The sequence below is a fragment of the Pan paniscus genome, chromosome 3 (genome assembly GCF_029289425.2).
Source record: "Pan paniscus chromosome 3, NHGRI_mPanPan1-v2.0_pri, whole genome shotgun sequence".
Lineage (NCBI taxonomy): Eukaryota > Metazoa > Chordata > Mammalia > Primates > Hominidae > Pan > Pan paniscus.
The window spans coordinates 123,193,821-123,208,891 of record NC_073252.2 but is presented as its reverse complement, the minus strand read 5'-3'; the positions used below and the strand labels follow the sequence as shown (position 1 = coordinate 123,208,891).

The 15,071-nt window shown below is 35.6% G+C and overlaps 1 protein-coding gene across 2 annotated transcripts in view; it reads right to left on the bottom strand.

Moving 5' to 3' along the window:
• The window catches only part of FAT4 (FAT atypical cadherin 4), a 177,861-nt gene that overhangs the window by 64,707 nt on the left and 98,083 nt on the right, over positions 1-15,071 (bottom strand). For both annotated transcript variants that reach the window (XM_008969462.4, XM_008969463.4), the window contains exons 6-7: positions 12,499-13,421; positions 11,683-11,857 (exon numbers count right to left, since the gene is read on the bottom strand). In XM_008969462.4, coding sequence (XP_008967710.3) covers positions 11,683-11,857; positions 12,499-13,421 — 1,098 coding nt within the window. The remainder of the gene's footprint in view (positions 1-11,682; positions 11,858-12,498; positions 13,422-15,071) is intronic.

The following is a 15,071-nucleotide window of genomic DNA, read 5'->3' as shown; positions in this document are numbered from 1 at the left end:
GAAGCGCAGTGGTGTGATCTCGGCTCACTGCAACCTCCGCCTCCTGGGTTCAAGCGATTCTCCTGGCTCAGCCTTCCAAGTAGCTGGGATTACAGGCATGTGTCACCATACCTGGCTAATTTTTGTGTTTTTAGTAGAGACGGGGTTTCACCTTGTCGGTCAGGCTAGTCTCGAACTCCTGACCTCAAGTGATCTCCTGCCTCAGCCTTCAAAAGTGCTGAGATTACAGGTGTGAGCCACCGCACCCGGCCTAAAACTTACAATAAGATTTGAAAAAAGAAAAAAGTTTCAGGTCACTGCTCTATCAGAATATACACAGATAATAAGTGTAATGAATGAGTTTAAACGATTGAAGTTCAAATGTCAGGAAGATTATATTTTTTATAATAGCAACTATAAATCAAAAATACTTCTCTGAAACATAAAAGGCTATTCAGCAGAAATAGAATTCTGCTTAACTTAATTCTGTTGCTTTGCAACAAAGCCATTTTCTTTCTTGACATCAAATATTTGGTAAATGGGTCCCCTGACTAGCGGTGTGTTTGTTGTAATAAAGTATTAGCTTCTTTTTTTCCCCATGAAGTAAACTCATTTTTCTCACAGTAAGTAAGCCATCCACTAAAAAATGTATTGAAATTCAGTCATCTTATATTAGCATTGAAGATTATGTGGTTAGATTAAAATTTGAATACAAAAAAATACATAAAACAAAGGGTATGTAACAATTTAAATATCAACAACACTTCTGTATTTTAAAAATTCTGTTTTATAAAATAATGTATTGCTGCTAATTCGTTCTACATATATGCTTATATAAATTAGATGTATACACACTTAATATTTTTTTCATTATTTTTGCATAGGAATCTATCAAAAACACTATATTTCCTTAAGATAAATTACATACTAAATAAAGGCATGAAGTAAAACTAAAATAATTACTTTAGTAAAGTTATGACAATGCCACTGAAAAATTGCACAACAAAGTGAATATACTTAATCACTAAACCATACACTTAAAAAATCGTTAAAATGAGAAATGTAATGATAAGTACATCTTATCACAATTTTTAAAAATTATAAAATAAAAAATAATAATAACCAAATATTTTATGCCTGCAAAAAGCACATATGAGGAATTACTATTTGGAGGACATTAAAGAAACCCAAAAATTTCAACACAGTTATTGAAACTCTGAAACACTAGAGGCTACCACCTAATTTTAAACTCAACCTACCTCTGCCTGCCTCCTGAGTGAAAATATCAAATTATATATTTAAGAATACTTATCAAAATAAGCTTTAAAAAAGGATTGTTTCAAAAAGATAGAATTAGAAAAATTTTTTGAAAATAATGAAATCCTCATAATGAAATCATGTTGGTTTTGATTTTATATAATCTTTATCATTCAGTTTCTATAAATTTTATCATAAATATTAATCATAGTTTATTGCCATTTCAAAGTTTAATTTACTTTGTATACTCAGATTTGTAGTTCACATGGAGTAAATGGATAATAGATTGAAACTGTTTTATCAAATTTCAATTCTATGGAACCTGATGGCAACTTTAGCTCTTATTCAATGGAATTTTGGAAATTAAATGTTTCTGGAGTTTTATCTTCAGAAAACACAAATAAAATTCTATGTAGAAATATTTTTTTCTGACTAAAGAGTAGCTGATTTAAAAGAATGCTATTTAAATAAATGATTTAGAATAATATTTAGATCACTAACAAACTTCATAGAAAGTCTGCTACAAATAAGAGGAATTAAAACAATAACCAGTTATCAACTTTGGAAACAAGATTCCCATCTATGACAAATATGCCAATGGAAATAACAAAAGCTGCCCGAGACTCAAAAATAAAATTAAGTCAAATGCATTTCATGTCTGGTAATTGAAGGCAACTCTAGCACGATTTGATTTATAGAATTATTGGGGCCTTAAAAGTTTTCAAGCAATTTTCATTATTAAAAATGTTGATCATAACAGACAAGGCAAACTTTTCTATCATACATTCCCACAAATAATATTGACAAAATGTGATCTTTCTGGAATATTTAAAAACAATTATCTTCGGATGTAAAATGTCATATTACACAATTCTGACCTCTCTTTTGATTACAGAGCCATTTATAATGCAATGACCAGCTTCAACTAAATAATGTGACAGACAACAATTCAAAATGTTATCAGGTGCTCACCAATAAAATAAAGCATGATGATCAGTCCTTTTAGCTTTTAGCATTAACTTTGCAAAAACAGCATGTTTCCCTCCATTAAAAAGCAATTTTCAATGCCTGCATAAGAATGAAATATATTCCCTTTCAGTTGGATGATAAATGCCCTTAATTAGAAATGCTAATAACTGAACTGTTCCCTGAAGACCTACTATTTATGCTGACACACAAATACTTTATAACTAAACTTTTGTGCCAAATCTAGAGACAGAATCTCTATATCCCTTTAGTACAACAGACTGAGAATTATCTATAAAGGATAAAGGATAACATATTTAATTTGTGCACAGATTAATCTCCTACCCCCAAATTCAATGCAAACATACAGCCCAACTAACTGCATTGTCTATGCAGGTATGAGCATATAATATGTATTGTACGTTCATAGTATAATATCTAAGATTCGCTTTGTACTTTATACTTAATAAAACCCTTGGATACATATTTTTTATTTATTGAGGGGAATAATGCTGTGATTTCTAATTCATGAATATTATGACTTTACCAGCTATTTTACTTAGAGAGAACCACAAGATTTTTTGCTTCCTAAACCAATGTTCTCCTTAATATAAAAATAAAATTTAATCCAAAGGGAAGAAATTCGTATAAACATAGTCTATATAAAACAGAATATGGTAGACAGGCTGACATTTGGGAATTGGTAAATAATTGTTAAGAAATCATTACCTGTTAAGTGGATTGGCCTCAAATCCTGTAGTCACTGACAAACAGCTGAATGGGCAGTACAAGTTGTTTAGTTTTTCTAACACAAATTTTTGTTGGTTGTTTTATAAATCAATAAAATTGAGATACTAGTGCCTAACTTTCAGGGCTATTGTGAGATTAAATGAGATAATATAGTACATATTCTGGAACTTACAAGCACTAAGTGTGCATATAATGAATATTATCTAATGTTTATGACTTTCTAAGATGTATCTCTACTTGAATGTCTTCCCTGAGAATTAAACTTTTATATTTAACTTTCTATGTGACATCTCAATTAGTTATAATATTTCAAACGTAATATGTCCAAAAACTAAGTCTTGGTAATTTGCCCTAAAATCTTTTTTCTCCCCATCTCCAAATTGTTCATCCAAATATTCTAGGACTCATGCCTGATTCGTGCCTTTCTGCAGCTTCCTATCCTTCCGATTCTACCATCAAGTCCAAAGATTCAACTTTCAAAATGGGTAAAATACATAAGTACTTAACACTCTCTCACCAGTTAATTTAACCGCATCATGTTTCATAACACTCCCAATCTATATACTATATTGTTTATTTTTTACTGTCTATTTTTGTGATTGTAATTTAAGCTGTATAAAGACAGAGACCTCTTCACCAGCCTATCTTCAGCACCTAGAAGAATATCTGGAGTAGAGTGCTCTATAAACATTTTGTGAAAAAGCAATATTAAGAGACTTGTTAAATATCAATAAGCCCATAGAAGTATAATAGTCTCACTGACTGTGTTAATCCCTTCTCACACTGCTATAAGGCCATACCTGGGACTGGGCAATTTATAAAGGAAAGAGGTTTAATTGACTCACAATTAACCCAGAGCTGGGGAGGCCTCAGGAAACTTATAATCGTGGCAGAGTCAGAAGCAAACATGTCCTTATTCACAAGGCAGCAGGAGAGAGAAAAATGAGATGTGCAGAGTGAAGTGGGGTGAAGCCCTTATAGAACCATCACATCTCCTGAGAACTCAGTCACTATTAGGAGAACAGCATGGAGGTAACTGCCCCCATGATTTAATTACCACCCACTAGGTCCCTCTCAGGACACGTGGGGATTAAGGGAACTACAATTCACGATGAGATTTGGCTGGGCACACAGCCAAATCATATCATTCTGTCCCTGGCCCCTCTCAAATCTCATGTCCTCACATTTCAAAACACAATCATGCCTTCCCAACAGTCTCCCAAAGTCTTAACTTATTTCAGCATTAACTCAAAAGTCCAAGTCCAAAGTCTTATCTGAGAAAAGGTACATTCCTTCCACCCATGAGCCTGTAAAATCAAAAGCAAAGTAGTTACTTCATAGATATAATACGGTACAGGCATTAGGTAAATACACCCATTCCAAATGGGAGAAATTGGCCAAAATGAAGGGGCTACAGGCCCCTGAAAGTCCAAAATCCAGAGGGGCAGTTAAAGCTTAAAGCTCCAAATTGATCTCCTTTGACTCCATGTCTCACATCCAGGGCATGCTGATGCAAGACATGGGCTCCCATGGTCTTGGGCAGCTCTGCCCCTGTGGCTTTGCAGGGTACAGTCCCACTCCCAGCTGCCTTCACAGGCTGGTGGTGAGTGCCTGCAGCTTTGCCAGGTGCACAGCTGCAAGTTGTCAGTGGAGCTACCATTCTAGGGTCTGGAGGATGCTGGCCTTCTTCTCACAGCTCCATGAGGCAATGCCCCAGCAGGCATATATCTTCTTTATTTAACAATTAAATTTGAACAATGTATAAATTTAAGCTTATTTTCATCCTCTGAAATTCAGGCGGAGGTTCCCAAACCTTACTTCTTGACCTCTGTGCACCTGCAGGCTCAACACCATGTGGAAACTTCCAAGGCTTAGGGTTTGTACCCTCTGAAGCAACAGCCTGAGCTGAACGTTGGCCCCTTTTAGCCATGGCTAGAGTGACTATGATGTGGGGCACCACATCCCTAGGTTTTACACAGCAGGGGTGCCCTGGGCCCACCCAAGCAAACCATTTTTTCCTCCTGGGCTTCCAGGCCTGTGATGGGAGAGGCTGTGGAGAAGGTCTTTGACATGCCTTGGAGACATTTTCCCCACTGTCTTGGTGATTATCATTCAGCTCTTGGTTACTCATGCAAATTTCTGCAGTGGGCTTGAATTTCTCCCCAGAAAATGGGTTTTTCTTTTATATTGCAATCTCAGGCTGCAAATTTTCCAAACTTTTATGCTCTGCTTCATCTTAAATCCTTTGTCATTTAGAAATTTCCTCTGCCAGATACCTTAAATCATCTCTCTCCAGTTCAAAGTTCCACAGATCTCTAGGGCAGGGGCAAAATGTTGCCAGTCTCTTTGCATAGCAAGAGTGACCTTTGCTCCAGTTTCCAAGAAGTTCCTCATCTCCATCTGTGACCACCTCAGCCTGGACTTCATTTTCCATACCACCTCAGCATTTTGGTCAAAGCCATTCAAAAAGTCTGTAGGAAGTTCCAAACTTTCCAACATTTTTCTCTCTTATTCTGAACCCTCCAAACTGTTCCAGTCTCTGCCAGTTACCCAGTTCCAAAGCCACTTCGGTATTTTTACAGCAGTGCCCTACTCTCTCTGATATCAGTAACCTGTATTAGTCTGCTGTCATGCAGTTAATAAAGACATACCCAAGACTGGGTAATTTATAAAGGAAAGAGGTTTAATTGACCCACAGTTTGGCATGGCTGGGAAGGCCTCAAGAAACTTACATTCACAGCGGAGGGGGAAGCAATCACATCTTTCTTCACATGGCAGCAGGAGAGAGAAGTGCTGAGCAAAGGGGGAATATCCCCTTATAAAACCATTAGATCTCATAAGAACTCACTCACTATCAGGAGAACAGCATGGAGGTAACTGCCCCCATGATTCAATAACTTTCCACCAGGTCCCTCCCATGACACATGGGGATTATGGGAACCACAATTCAAGATGCGATTTGGTGGACACACAGGCAAACCATATCACTAACTGTAATCAGAACTTATTTATAAAGTGCATTAAATTAGCACCATAGTTTGATTTTAATTAATGCAAAATGATAATTGGCAGTGATAATTACCAATATTATCATCTTCTAGGCATAAAGCCTAACAAATTCTTTATATCTTCTTTATTTAACAATTAAATTTAAACAATGTCTAAATTTAAGCTTATTTTCAAAATACCAATATTGAAATTACTGATTCCACTTAATTTGGCTTCATTTAAAAATGTTTTCAAACATTTATTTATTTGGGGAAAGAAAAATAGCAGTTGAATGTTTCATTTATTAAAGTGAAATGAATAAAGTATAAAAAGAAAATATTTTTTAAATTGCATATTTATAAGTTTATTTCATGGAGAGAGTCAGCAATATATTTTAAGGAATATCCTGATTTCCTTAAAAAAATTTAATAAATATGATATGGATGAGCAAGAATTTAGTTGAAAGGCAGAAATTCTAAATATTATACCTGACTTTGCCACTACCTGGGTCTGCAAGTTCTAGCACACTGCTTATCTATCCCAGCCTTCAATTTTCTTATCTGGAAAATAAAGGAAGTGGACTGGCTCATCTCCAAGAAACCTCCTGGCCAAAAAAAAATCATCACTTAATGTCAGATTTCTCTAACTTAGAATTTTTTCATATGTAGCTTTCTTTAAAAACTCCTCCAAAATATACACTGAGTATAACTGTAGCAACCCCAAGGTGTCATACCAGTTTGTTTTACTGCTTTCTTGCACATTAATTCAGTTCCCTGAAAGAGTAGTGGCAGATATTAATGCCTCACAGCATTTAAATTTATTTTTGAGGGCATAATCTCATCTTGAGTTAAAAAAATTCTAAAAGGTCTGGACAAATTACTTGCATAAATATATATCTGTTGGAATAATTTATGTGAACACCAAAATTTCCATAATAAAATTTAAAACAAGCAAATTTTACAAATTAAGTTGGTGTGAAATGATGGGCCCTTATATTTAAGCTATGTGAAACCAATTGCCACATGTGCTTAGAAAGTGCTTAGATGTTTGGGAGATATGGAAGATTCACAATTGTTTGCCTTGGGAAAACCAGGTATAAAAGAATTGTCGAATGGTGAAACTATTCAGGCCAGGCGCAGTGGCTCACGCCTAGCACTTTGGGAGGCCGAGGCCGGTGGATTGTCTGTGCTCAGGAGTTCGAGACCAGCCTGGGCAACATGGTGAAACCCCGTCTCTACTAAAATAAAAAAAAAAATTAGCCAGGCATGTGCCTGTAGTCCCAGTTACTTGGGAGGCTGAGGCAGGAGAATTGTTTGAACCCTGGAGGCGAAGGTTGCAGTGAGCCAAGACCATGCCACTACACACCAGCCTGGGCAACAGAGTGAGACTCCCACTCCAAAACAAACAAACAAACAAACAAACAAACAAACAAACAAACAAAAACTATTCAGAAGCATGTAGTTTCTGCTCATGCAGGTTTTGAATTAAATCTTATGAACCAGAGTAAGAAAAGGTGGATAGTAAAGCACAGAGTAGCAATACGACCTGTCTAGAAACGTCTAATAGATAACAGAATTGAATCAGAGCCAGAAGGTTCAGGGGAAAGTCATGAGAATATAGCTCAAGCCGTATTTTAAGCACTTGAAACTGAATTAAAGCCATAAAATGCTTCACTGGGTCCTTACATGTGACTGCAATTTGTCACATCACACTAAACACCACAATGCTTTAAACACTTGTGCTGCTTTTCAAAAGAGAGGTCACTTTGAATGACCGCAGCCAATGTAGCAAAAACTTCTGGAATTTCAGCCATGAATTAAAAATGATTTGCACTTTTTTCTTTTGGAAGTTTCTTAAAAAAAATCTGCAAACAATGAATATATAACAATAAACTAAATATAAGTAGGTTAAATATATATAAATAACAGTTGCATATTAAAATAATAGGTTGTCTTTCAAATGACAACTATCATTATTCAACATATACAACTTACTCATTCAACAAATATTTATTAAGCACCTATTATGTTGCAGGTCCTTTTCTAAGTGTTTCTGAGAATCCCATTTTGAATAAGACTTAGGAAGTTTACTTTCTCTGGAAATCTGATAGAGAAGGATAAGGTAAACAAACTCTATACACTCATATATTTTATGTAGAAGAACACAATTTTAGATAGGAATTTGTGTTAAGAAATCATAAGGAGGAAGTTGATAGAGTGACACTGGGAAAAGGGAAAGGGCAAACATAACATTACTGGTCAGACAAGTCCTCTCTGAGAAGTTGACATTTTATCTAAAATAATGACAAAATGACCATGACATGGATGTCCTTCTCCCCCACCAAACCAAACCAAACAGCTCGCTGTAGAATAGAAAATTCCAGGCAGAGAGAACTACAAGTGCAAAAGGCCAACATGGCAGAAAGGTTGGCATTTTTAAGGAAGCCTGATTGATTGGTTGGCATTGGCAGTATTCAGTAAATGTTTAGCAACTGCTTTCAAGAAACAGGCCAACTACATTCAAAGCATTTACTGATTTCCATGGTGTAAATACTTCCATGTTGGCCAATTACAATCTAATAATGTGATGATACTAAATGCAGAACTGAGAGGAGACAAAGGGTGAGCTGGGGCCAGTGCACGACTCCGGCTCAAAATAAAGGTGGCAGCTGGTGGTGGTGGAGGGGTTCAGATAAATGGACAGAGACCAAGTTATTGAATCCCATGTAGTCAATGGTAAGACATTTAAATTTTATTCTTAGAAATCGTTGCATGCTCTCTATGCAAGAGATAGGGTATGATGATCTAATTTATAGTTTTAAATGTTCTTGGGTTGCCTGTTGGATAATGCACCATGCAGGAGAAAAGATAGGCAGTTAGCAAGCTATCATACTACCCCAGCTTAGACTAAGGAGGTCGTTTTGGAGGTAAAGAAAAGTGGATAAATTCAGGACACTTTTGGACATTTTTGAAGCTGAGTCCCCTTGTTAATGAATTTGTTGGATATGGTGTACAGAGGAAGAGGAATGAAGAATAATAACAAGGTTTGCCTTCAGCAATTGTGAAATGATCTATGGAGCAATTCGTTTAAGATAGGGAGGTGAATAGAAGTCAAAAGTGTTACTTTGGCCTTACTAAGCTTGAAATGTCTAGTAAACATGCTGACTGACATTAATAGCTAAAATAAGTATTCTTTTTTATCTATTTGATCAAGAAACTTTCATATAGATATTAGTATTTCCAATCATAGATACAAACATGAAGGAATAGTAAAGTTGTCAAAGGTCATATAGCTGGGAATGTCAGAGGTAGGATGTGAACTGGGGTTTAACTATAAAGTCTATGTATTTAACTACAGGATATACTTCCATTTCTAAATTAATTATCTGAATTCATTTTTTAAAGTATACTCTTCTAGTTTCCCTGATAATTTCCTGCTACTTGCTCCATTTAAAACATTATTTTATTTATTGCACATATGAGAAAATGGTAAGGCAAACTCTTGTAAGAAAGGCTACTTAGGAGTAAAATGCCTAACCCATATGAAGGACATAACTGCTTTTGAGCAAACTCTCCTTTAAACCATGTAGTAGTACCTGCATTACTATACCAGGTGGATGTGTTAGCCTCCTATGAGTTTCTACTTGGTACAGTAAATATTTCCAGAAGAAATAACTATAAGTAATGCATAATGAAGGCCGAATATCCATACTTTCTGTTATAGCTAAGCAACATATCATCAGTAATGGAATTGTAGTCTGTTTAGCAATTTAATTATCTACAGGAAAAATGAGATATAATTATTATGCCCTCTTCCGGTTTTGTAATTTAGTAATGTAACTTTTAGCACTGCATACATATGATACTGTGGTTGTAGCTTATTGGAGCAGTAGAGAGGAGTAGAGTTTCCAAATGTGCTACTCTGTAACCATGCAGTCAGTAAATAAAAATATGATGAGAGTTTAAATGGTAATGTTTTCTCCCTCCCACATTGAAACATTTAGTGGTTTGCATGATTAAAAACTGCCACTGCAATCTGTGCCATACTGATGAAGTTGACCTATCTCTGGGCTAAGGTAATAGTTCAAAAAAAATGCAAAGGAAAGGTGATTTGTGAGATAAAGAATTAAACTCTCAAAATTTTTTTGAAACACTTTGATATTTTCCAGGTCCTTAGAACACTAGAGATTTGAGAAAAACATTGCATCTGGGATCTAATACCTGCCATATTTTTCTGAAATTTCTCATGTCATCTACAAGTTTGACTTTTGAATGAAAACAGTGAATATGTAATTTAAGTCCTCTGTCAAAGATCTCATTCTTGGAAAATAAGATTAAACTGTAGATTCTAAAACCGGATGTCTAAAACTCACATTCTCCTGAAAAAAGTGGTTATTCATATCAAGAGTATCCAAGGGAATTAATTTCAAGATCACCCAGTTCAACTTTCCTCACAACTTCTGTTTTCTGTATCACTCATAAAAGTGAACTTCAGACATCTAATTGAGTATTTATCCACCAGTGGCCTCAGAAATGCCAGTCTATTTCAGAGCGACTCGAAAAACAGTGCCCATAGAGAGCTGTGCTTTGAAACAAGGTTTAATTAATGCTTTCATTTTCAGAGCTGCCAAAACACCATGACTTAGGATACTAATGTCACTGAAACTCATTTGTGCCTCCCATCATGGTCTTCAGCATCATTTTTAAAGCTTTGAGTGACAGGCTTCCACATATCATAATGTTACTGATAATCTGATTGCTCACCCTCCATAACTTAGAATCCTCCATAACTCTATTGGGCAGAATCTTCACACATCTGATCTGCATATTTCTTATTTAATAGAAATTAGGGTTAGACTTCTGTTATTTATCCTTATACTAATAATTCCAAGTCCTGGTTTCCCCCTGACCCTGATTTTCAAGGCTGATGGCATCAGGAACTTATAGTTTGGCTCCCTGGAACCAGGACTTGGTTCTTGAGCAGCCTGCACATTTAGACCAATGCTTCACTGAATACTGAGCCACCTTCTAGTGAAACCTCCTCCTAACAGACTCACTCACCCATGTCTATCAGAAGAGAAGTGGTTGGAACCATCTACATGTTTCCAAAGCTAAAGTACTTTAAATGCCCCTAGCTCAGGAAGTAGAGTGTAAGGTCACATCCAGAGGTACTCAATAGGCTTATAGGGCAACAATTCATTCTGTTTTATGGGAATAGGGCTTAGGTGGCGATGTCCTTAAGCCCTTGCCACTTATATATAAATGTCATAAAGTGAATGATGTGCCATCAATAACATAGAGGCAATCAGAATTTCAAGCATTAGTAAAAGTGAACAAATATTTCATTTAATGGCAAACAGAAAATACTTCATACTCATATTATGAAGAAATTATTATTATTTAATTTATTTGTTTATTTTGGGACGAGTTTCGTTCTTGTTGCGCAGGCTGGAGAACAGTGGCGTGATCTCGGCTCACTGCAACCTCCGCCTCCAGGTTTCAAGCGATTCTCCTGCCTCAGCCTTCTGAGTAGCTGGGATTACAGGCACGCACCACCATGTCCAGCTAATGTTTGTATTTTTAGTAGTGATGGGGTTTCACCATGTTGGTCAGACTGGTCTTGAACTCCCGACCTCAAGTAATCCATCCACCTCGGCCTCCCAAAGTGCTGGGGTTACAGGCATGAGCCACCGCGCCTGGCCTAGAAATTATCTACAAATGAACAAGGGTGTAATGGACTTACCTGAATCTGTAGCTGTAATCATTAAGACAAAGCGCTCTTTTGTTTCCCGATCCAGACTCTGTGTTACTCCAAGTTCTCCACTGGCTGAGAGAGTAAAAGCATTGTCTTCATTACCACCAAACAGAACATATGAGAGTTTGCTGTTAGATCCTTGATCATCATCTCTTGCCACCACCTGTAGAATAGTACATATCAAGATGTGAGTAAAACAAACAATGCATCTCATGAAATAAAATGCCTCCATTAAAAAAAAATGAGGTAAAACTATGTTAAGAGATTCCAAAGATATATTTTTAGATTTTCAAGTAAAAAATAAAAATGGCACACTATAGTATATATCACCCGAGTCTATTTGTGTAAAAATATGTGTAAAGCTAATGCACAGCATTTTTGGAAGGCTTCATAAAAATTTTTAAGAGCAGTTTCACCTAGGTAGTTAAATATATGAAGGAAAAGAGTAGAACAATATTTATAACGAAGTTTCAAACATTTCCATCATTTTAGTTTTTTACTATGTGCAGATATTATCCTTGTGGAACAAAATTCAAAAACACAAATACCTAAATGTGTGCAACATGAGTATACACAAAAGAAAGCTAGTAAAATACAATAGTTTCATCGATGAGGAAATTAAGAGGTTCTTAGGTATGATGTTTATAAACCTTTCCTTTTCAAAATTTGCTGTATCTGCAATTGAGCATTTACGGATGAGAATGAGGAGAGAACAGGGGAAGCGTAAACGCTGTAGAAGAGGGGAGGTTTTCAAATAGATGTCTTATAATTAAGACAACATTTGCTTTATTTAAATATACTGACCTGAAGAACTGTTCTGGGTAGTGTCCCTAAATTCTCAGGGACATTTACAGAATACGGAGATAGCTCAAATACAGGAACAAAGTCATTAATATCCAGTAGAACAATGCTGACCGTGGAGGTATCAGTTCTGGGTGTGCTGCCTCGATCTGTTGCCTGAACAGTTAAATGGTAGGTAGGGGTCTTTTCTCTATCCAAAGGTTTAGCGACAGTGATGGCACCTGTGACAGAGTCTATCCGAAATTCCTGATTGGTATTACCATTAACAATGCCATAGCGAACCTGTCCATTTGTGCCTTCATCTCCATCTGCTGCGAACACTTGTATTATATCTGTTCCAGTAAGTGTGTTTTCATTAATCTCCACTTTATACAAAGCTTGTGCAAAGATGGGGTTGTTATCATTGATGTCAAGTACCATAACTACAACCTCTGTAGATGAAGAGAGAGACGGTTGACCTTTGTCTGTAGCCACCACTGTTAGAGTATAATTAGAAACTTCTTCTCTGTCCAGTTCTCCAGTGAGCCTCACTTCACCATCAATGGTCCCAATACTGAACTTGTTTCCCAAAGGGTTCAGCAGAGTGTACTCAATATAGCTGTTTGGGCCACTATCTGGGTCAGTTGCTTGAGCTTTGAAAACAACAGTATCAATAGGTGTATTTTCTGGAATGTATGTCAATTTAGGGGAAAGAAATGTCGGTGGGTTATCATTTACATCCAACAAAATAATGGAGACTTGAGCAGTGCTTGTGAATCTGGAGGCTGGAATCTGTGGCAGGTCATGCACTTGAACAACCAAGTTGTAGAAGGACTGACTTTCCCGATCCAAAGCTTTTAGGACTTTGAGTACACCATTCTTGTCAACAGTAAACTGCCCAAGGCTATCACCTGAAGCAATGCTATAAGTCAATTGAGAGTTGATGCCTGAAATTAAAGGGAAGAAAAAATTTTCTTAAACATATGCTGATTGCAGAACAAGCTACAGCAAAACTTTTGGCAAGTAATTTGGCATGTTTGATATTCCGTGCATCCAAACACACTTTAGGAAATCCTGTGAACAAATGCTCTATATACTGCTTGCTATTTACTAGGGTGTTGAAATGTTAAATTACAAAAGTAAAGAGGAGAAAAATATTCCAGAGAGCAGGTATTTTTCTATATATTTCCTTGTTTCTATCACATAATTCCTGATGGTCCAACACTAACAGTGCCACACACTATACTATTAGTCAAACATTTGTAACTTTAGTAATTTAGGGAGGCTGACACCAATTTTCAAGAAAGGGTAATAAAATGTTCTGATGCATGGCATTAGTCATGAATGCTTTAAGTGTACTTTTATATTTCGTGTCAAAATCAATAAATACTTATTAATTCCTATTAAGTGTCTAGCTAAGTAATCGACCTTTGAGACAATAGTTCTCTTTCAAATTTTATTAAACATATTTAAAGTTTCTAAAAAGTATTTTAAAGAAATTGTTAGCAGTAAAATTATACATAAAACTTTCCAAATATAAATGCTCATGCTATTATTGAACTGTATTTAGATACTGTTGATTTTTCTTAGGATCATGTGTCATTTTTTAGTTTAAAAATTGTTTCTAAATCCTCACTTCAGAAAATGATTGCAGAGAGTCTTATAACAAAAATGATGTGGATCATATACATCATCTTACTGTTTTAGTAACTAAAGGTAAATAACAAATAAGCAGTGAAAACAGAAAGAAGTCAGTTTCTGCCTCAGAGTGATGTTTTCTTCTCTGGCCTATAACGACGTGCATTTTTATATCTTACCCTAATGACATTGGAAAAATTACAGGATATTATGATAAAAACATACTGTACATCCAGGTAATCTATCTTTAATAAAGATGTATATTCTGGGACTAGCAAATATCTACTGGCTAACCTGAATTACCTACAATTAGCTTCTATATTTCTAACATTAATTTCAACTATCCAGGTTTCTGAATTCTACCTATGAGAAGTGATGTTCACTTTTGGCAAAAGTCGTCTAGAACAATTTAATCACCCTTTTACTCTTTTCTTTAGAAAAATTCTTTCTCACTATTCTATGAATACTTCATTTAACTTTTGCCTTTTTTTGAACTTCATCAAGTTCTTTAAGAAGTCAAATTTAACTTGAGTATGAGATTTTTTTCTACCATGTAGAACTCAATGTTTTTAAAAACGCCACACTTACTCTTATTCTGTGACTTTACTGTCTCTAATATCGTTTGCCTAATTTGAAACATGGGAAAAATATTTATGAATATAACTTTCAGACAATGACTTATTAACAAAAATTTCTAGGATAAACAATGATTGAGTAAATCGTTGAAAGGGTAGTTTATTTTTTCCCCTTCATTATGAGTTGTGACTTTTAATCTTTATAGTTTATTTAAGACTACTCACAAGTGAACAAGGAAGAGGTTATAAAGTTCAGAATACTTAGGAGTCTGAAGATCAGGAAAAATATGAATAAATAAAGCTAATAGGTGTCAGAGGTCAATTCACCCACAGGAAAGAAACAGAATTGTAGAATCTGACTAGAACAAGGTTAACAGCTTATTT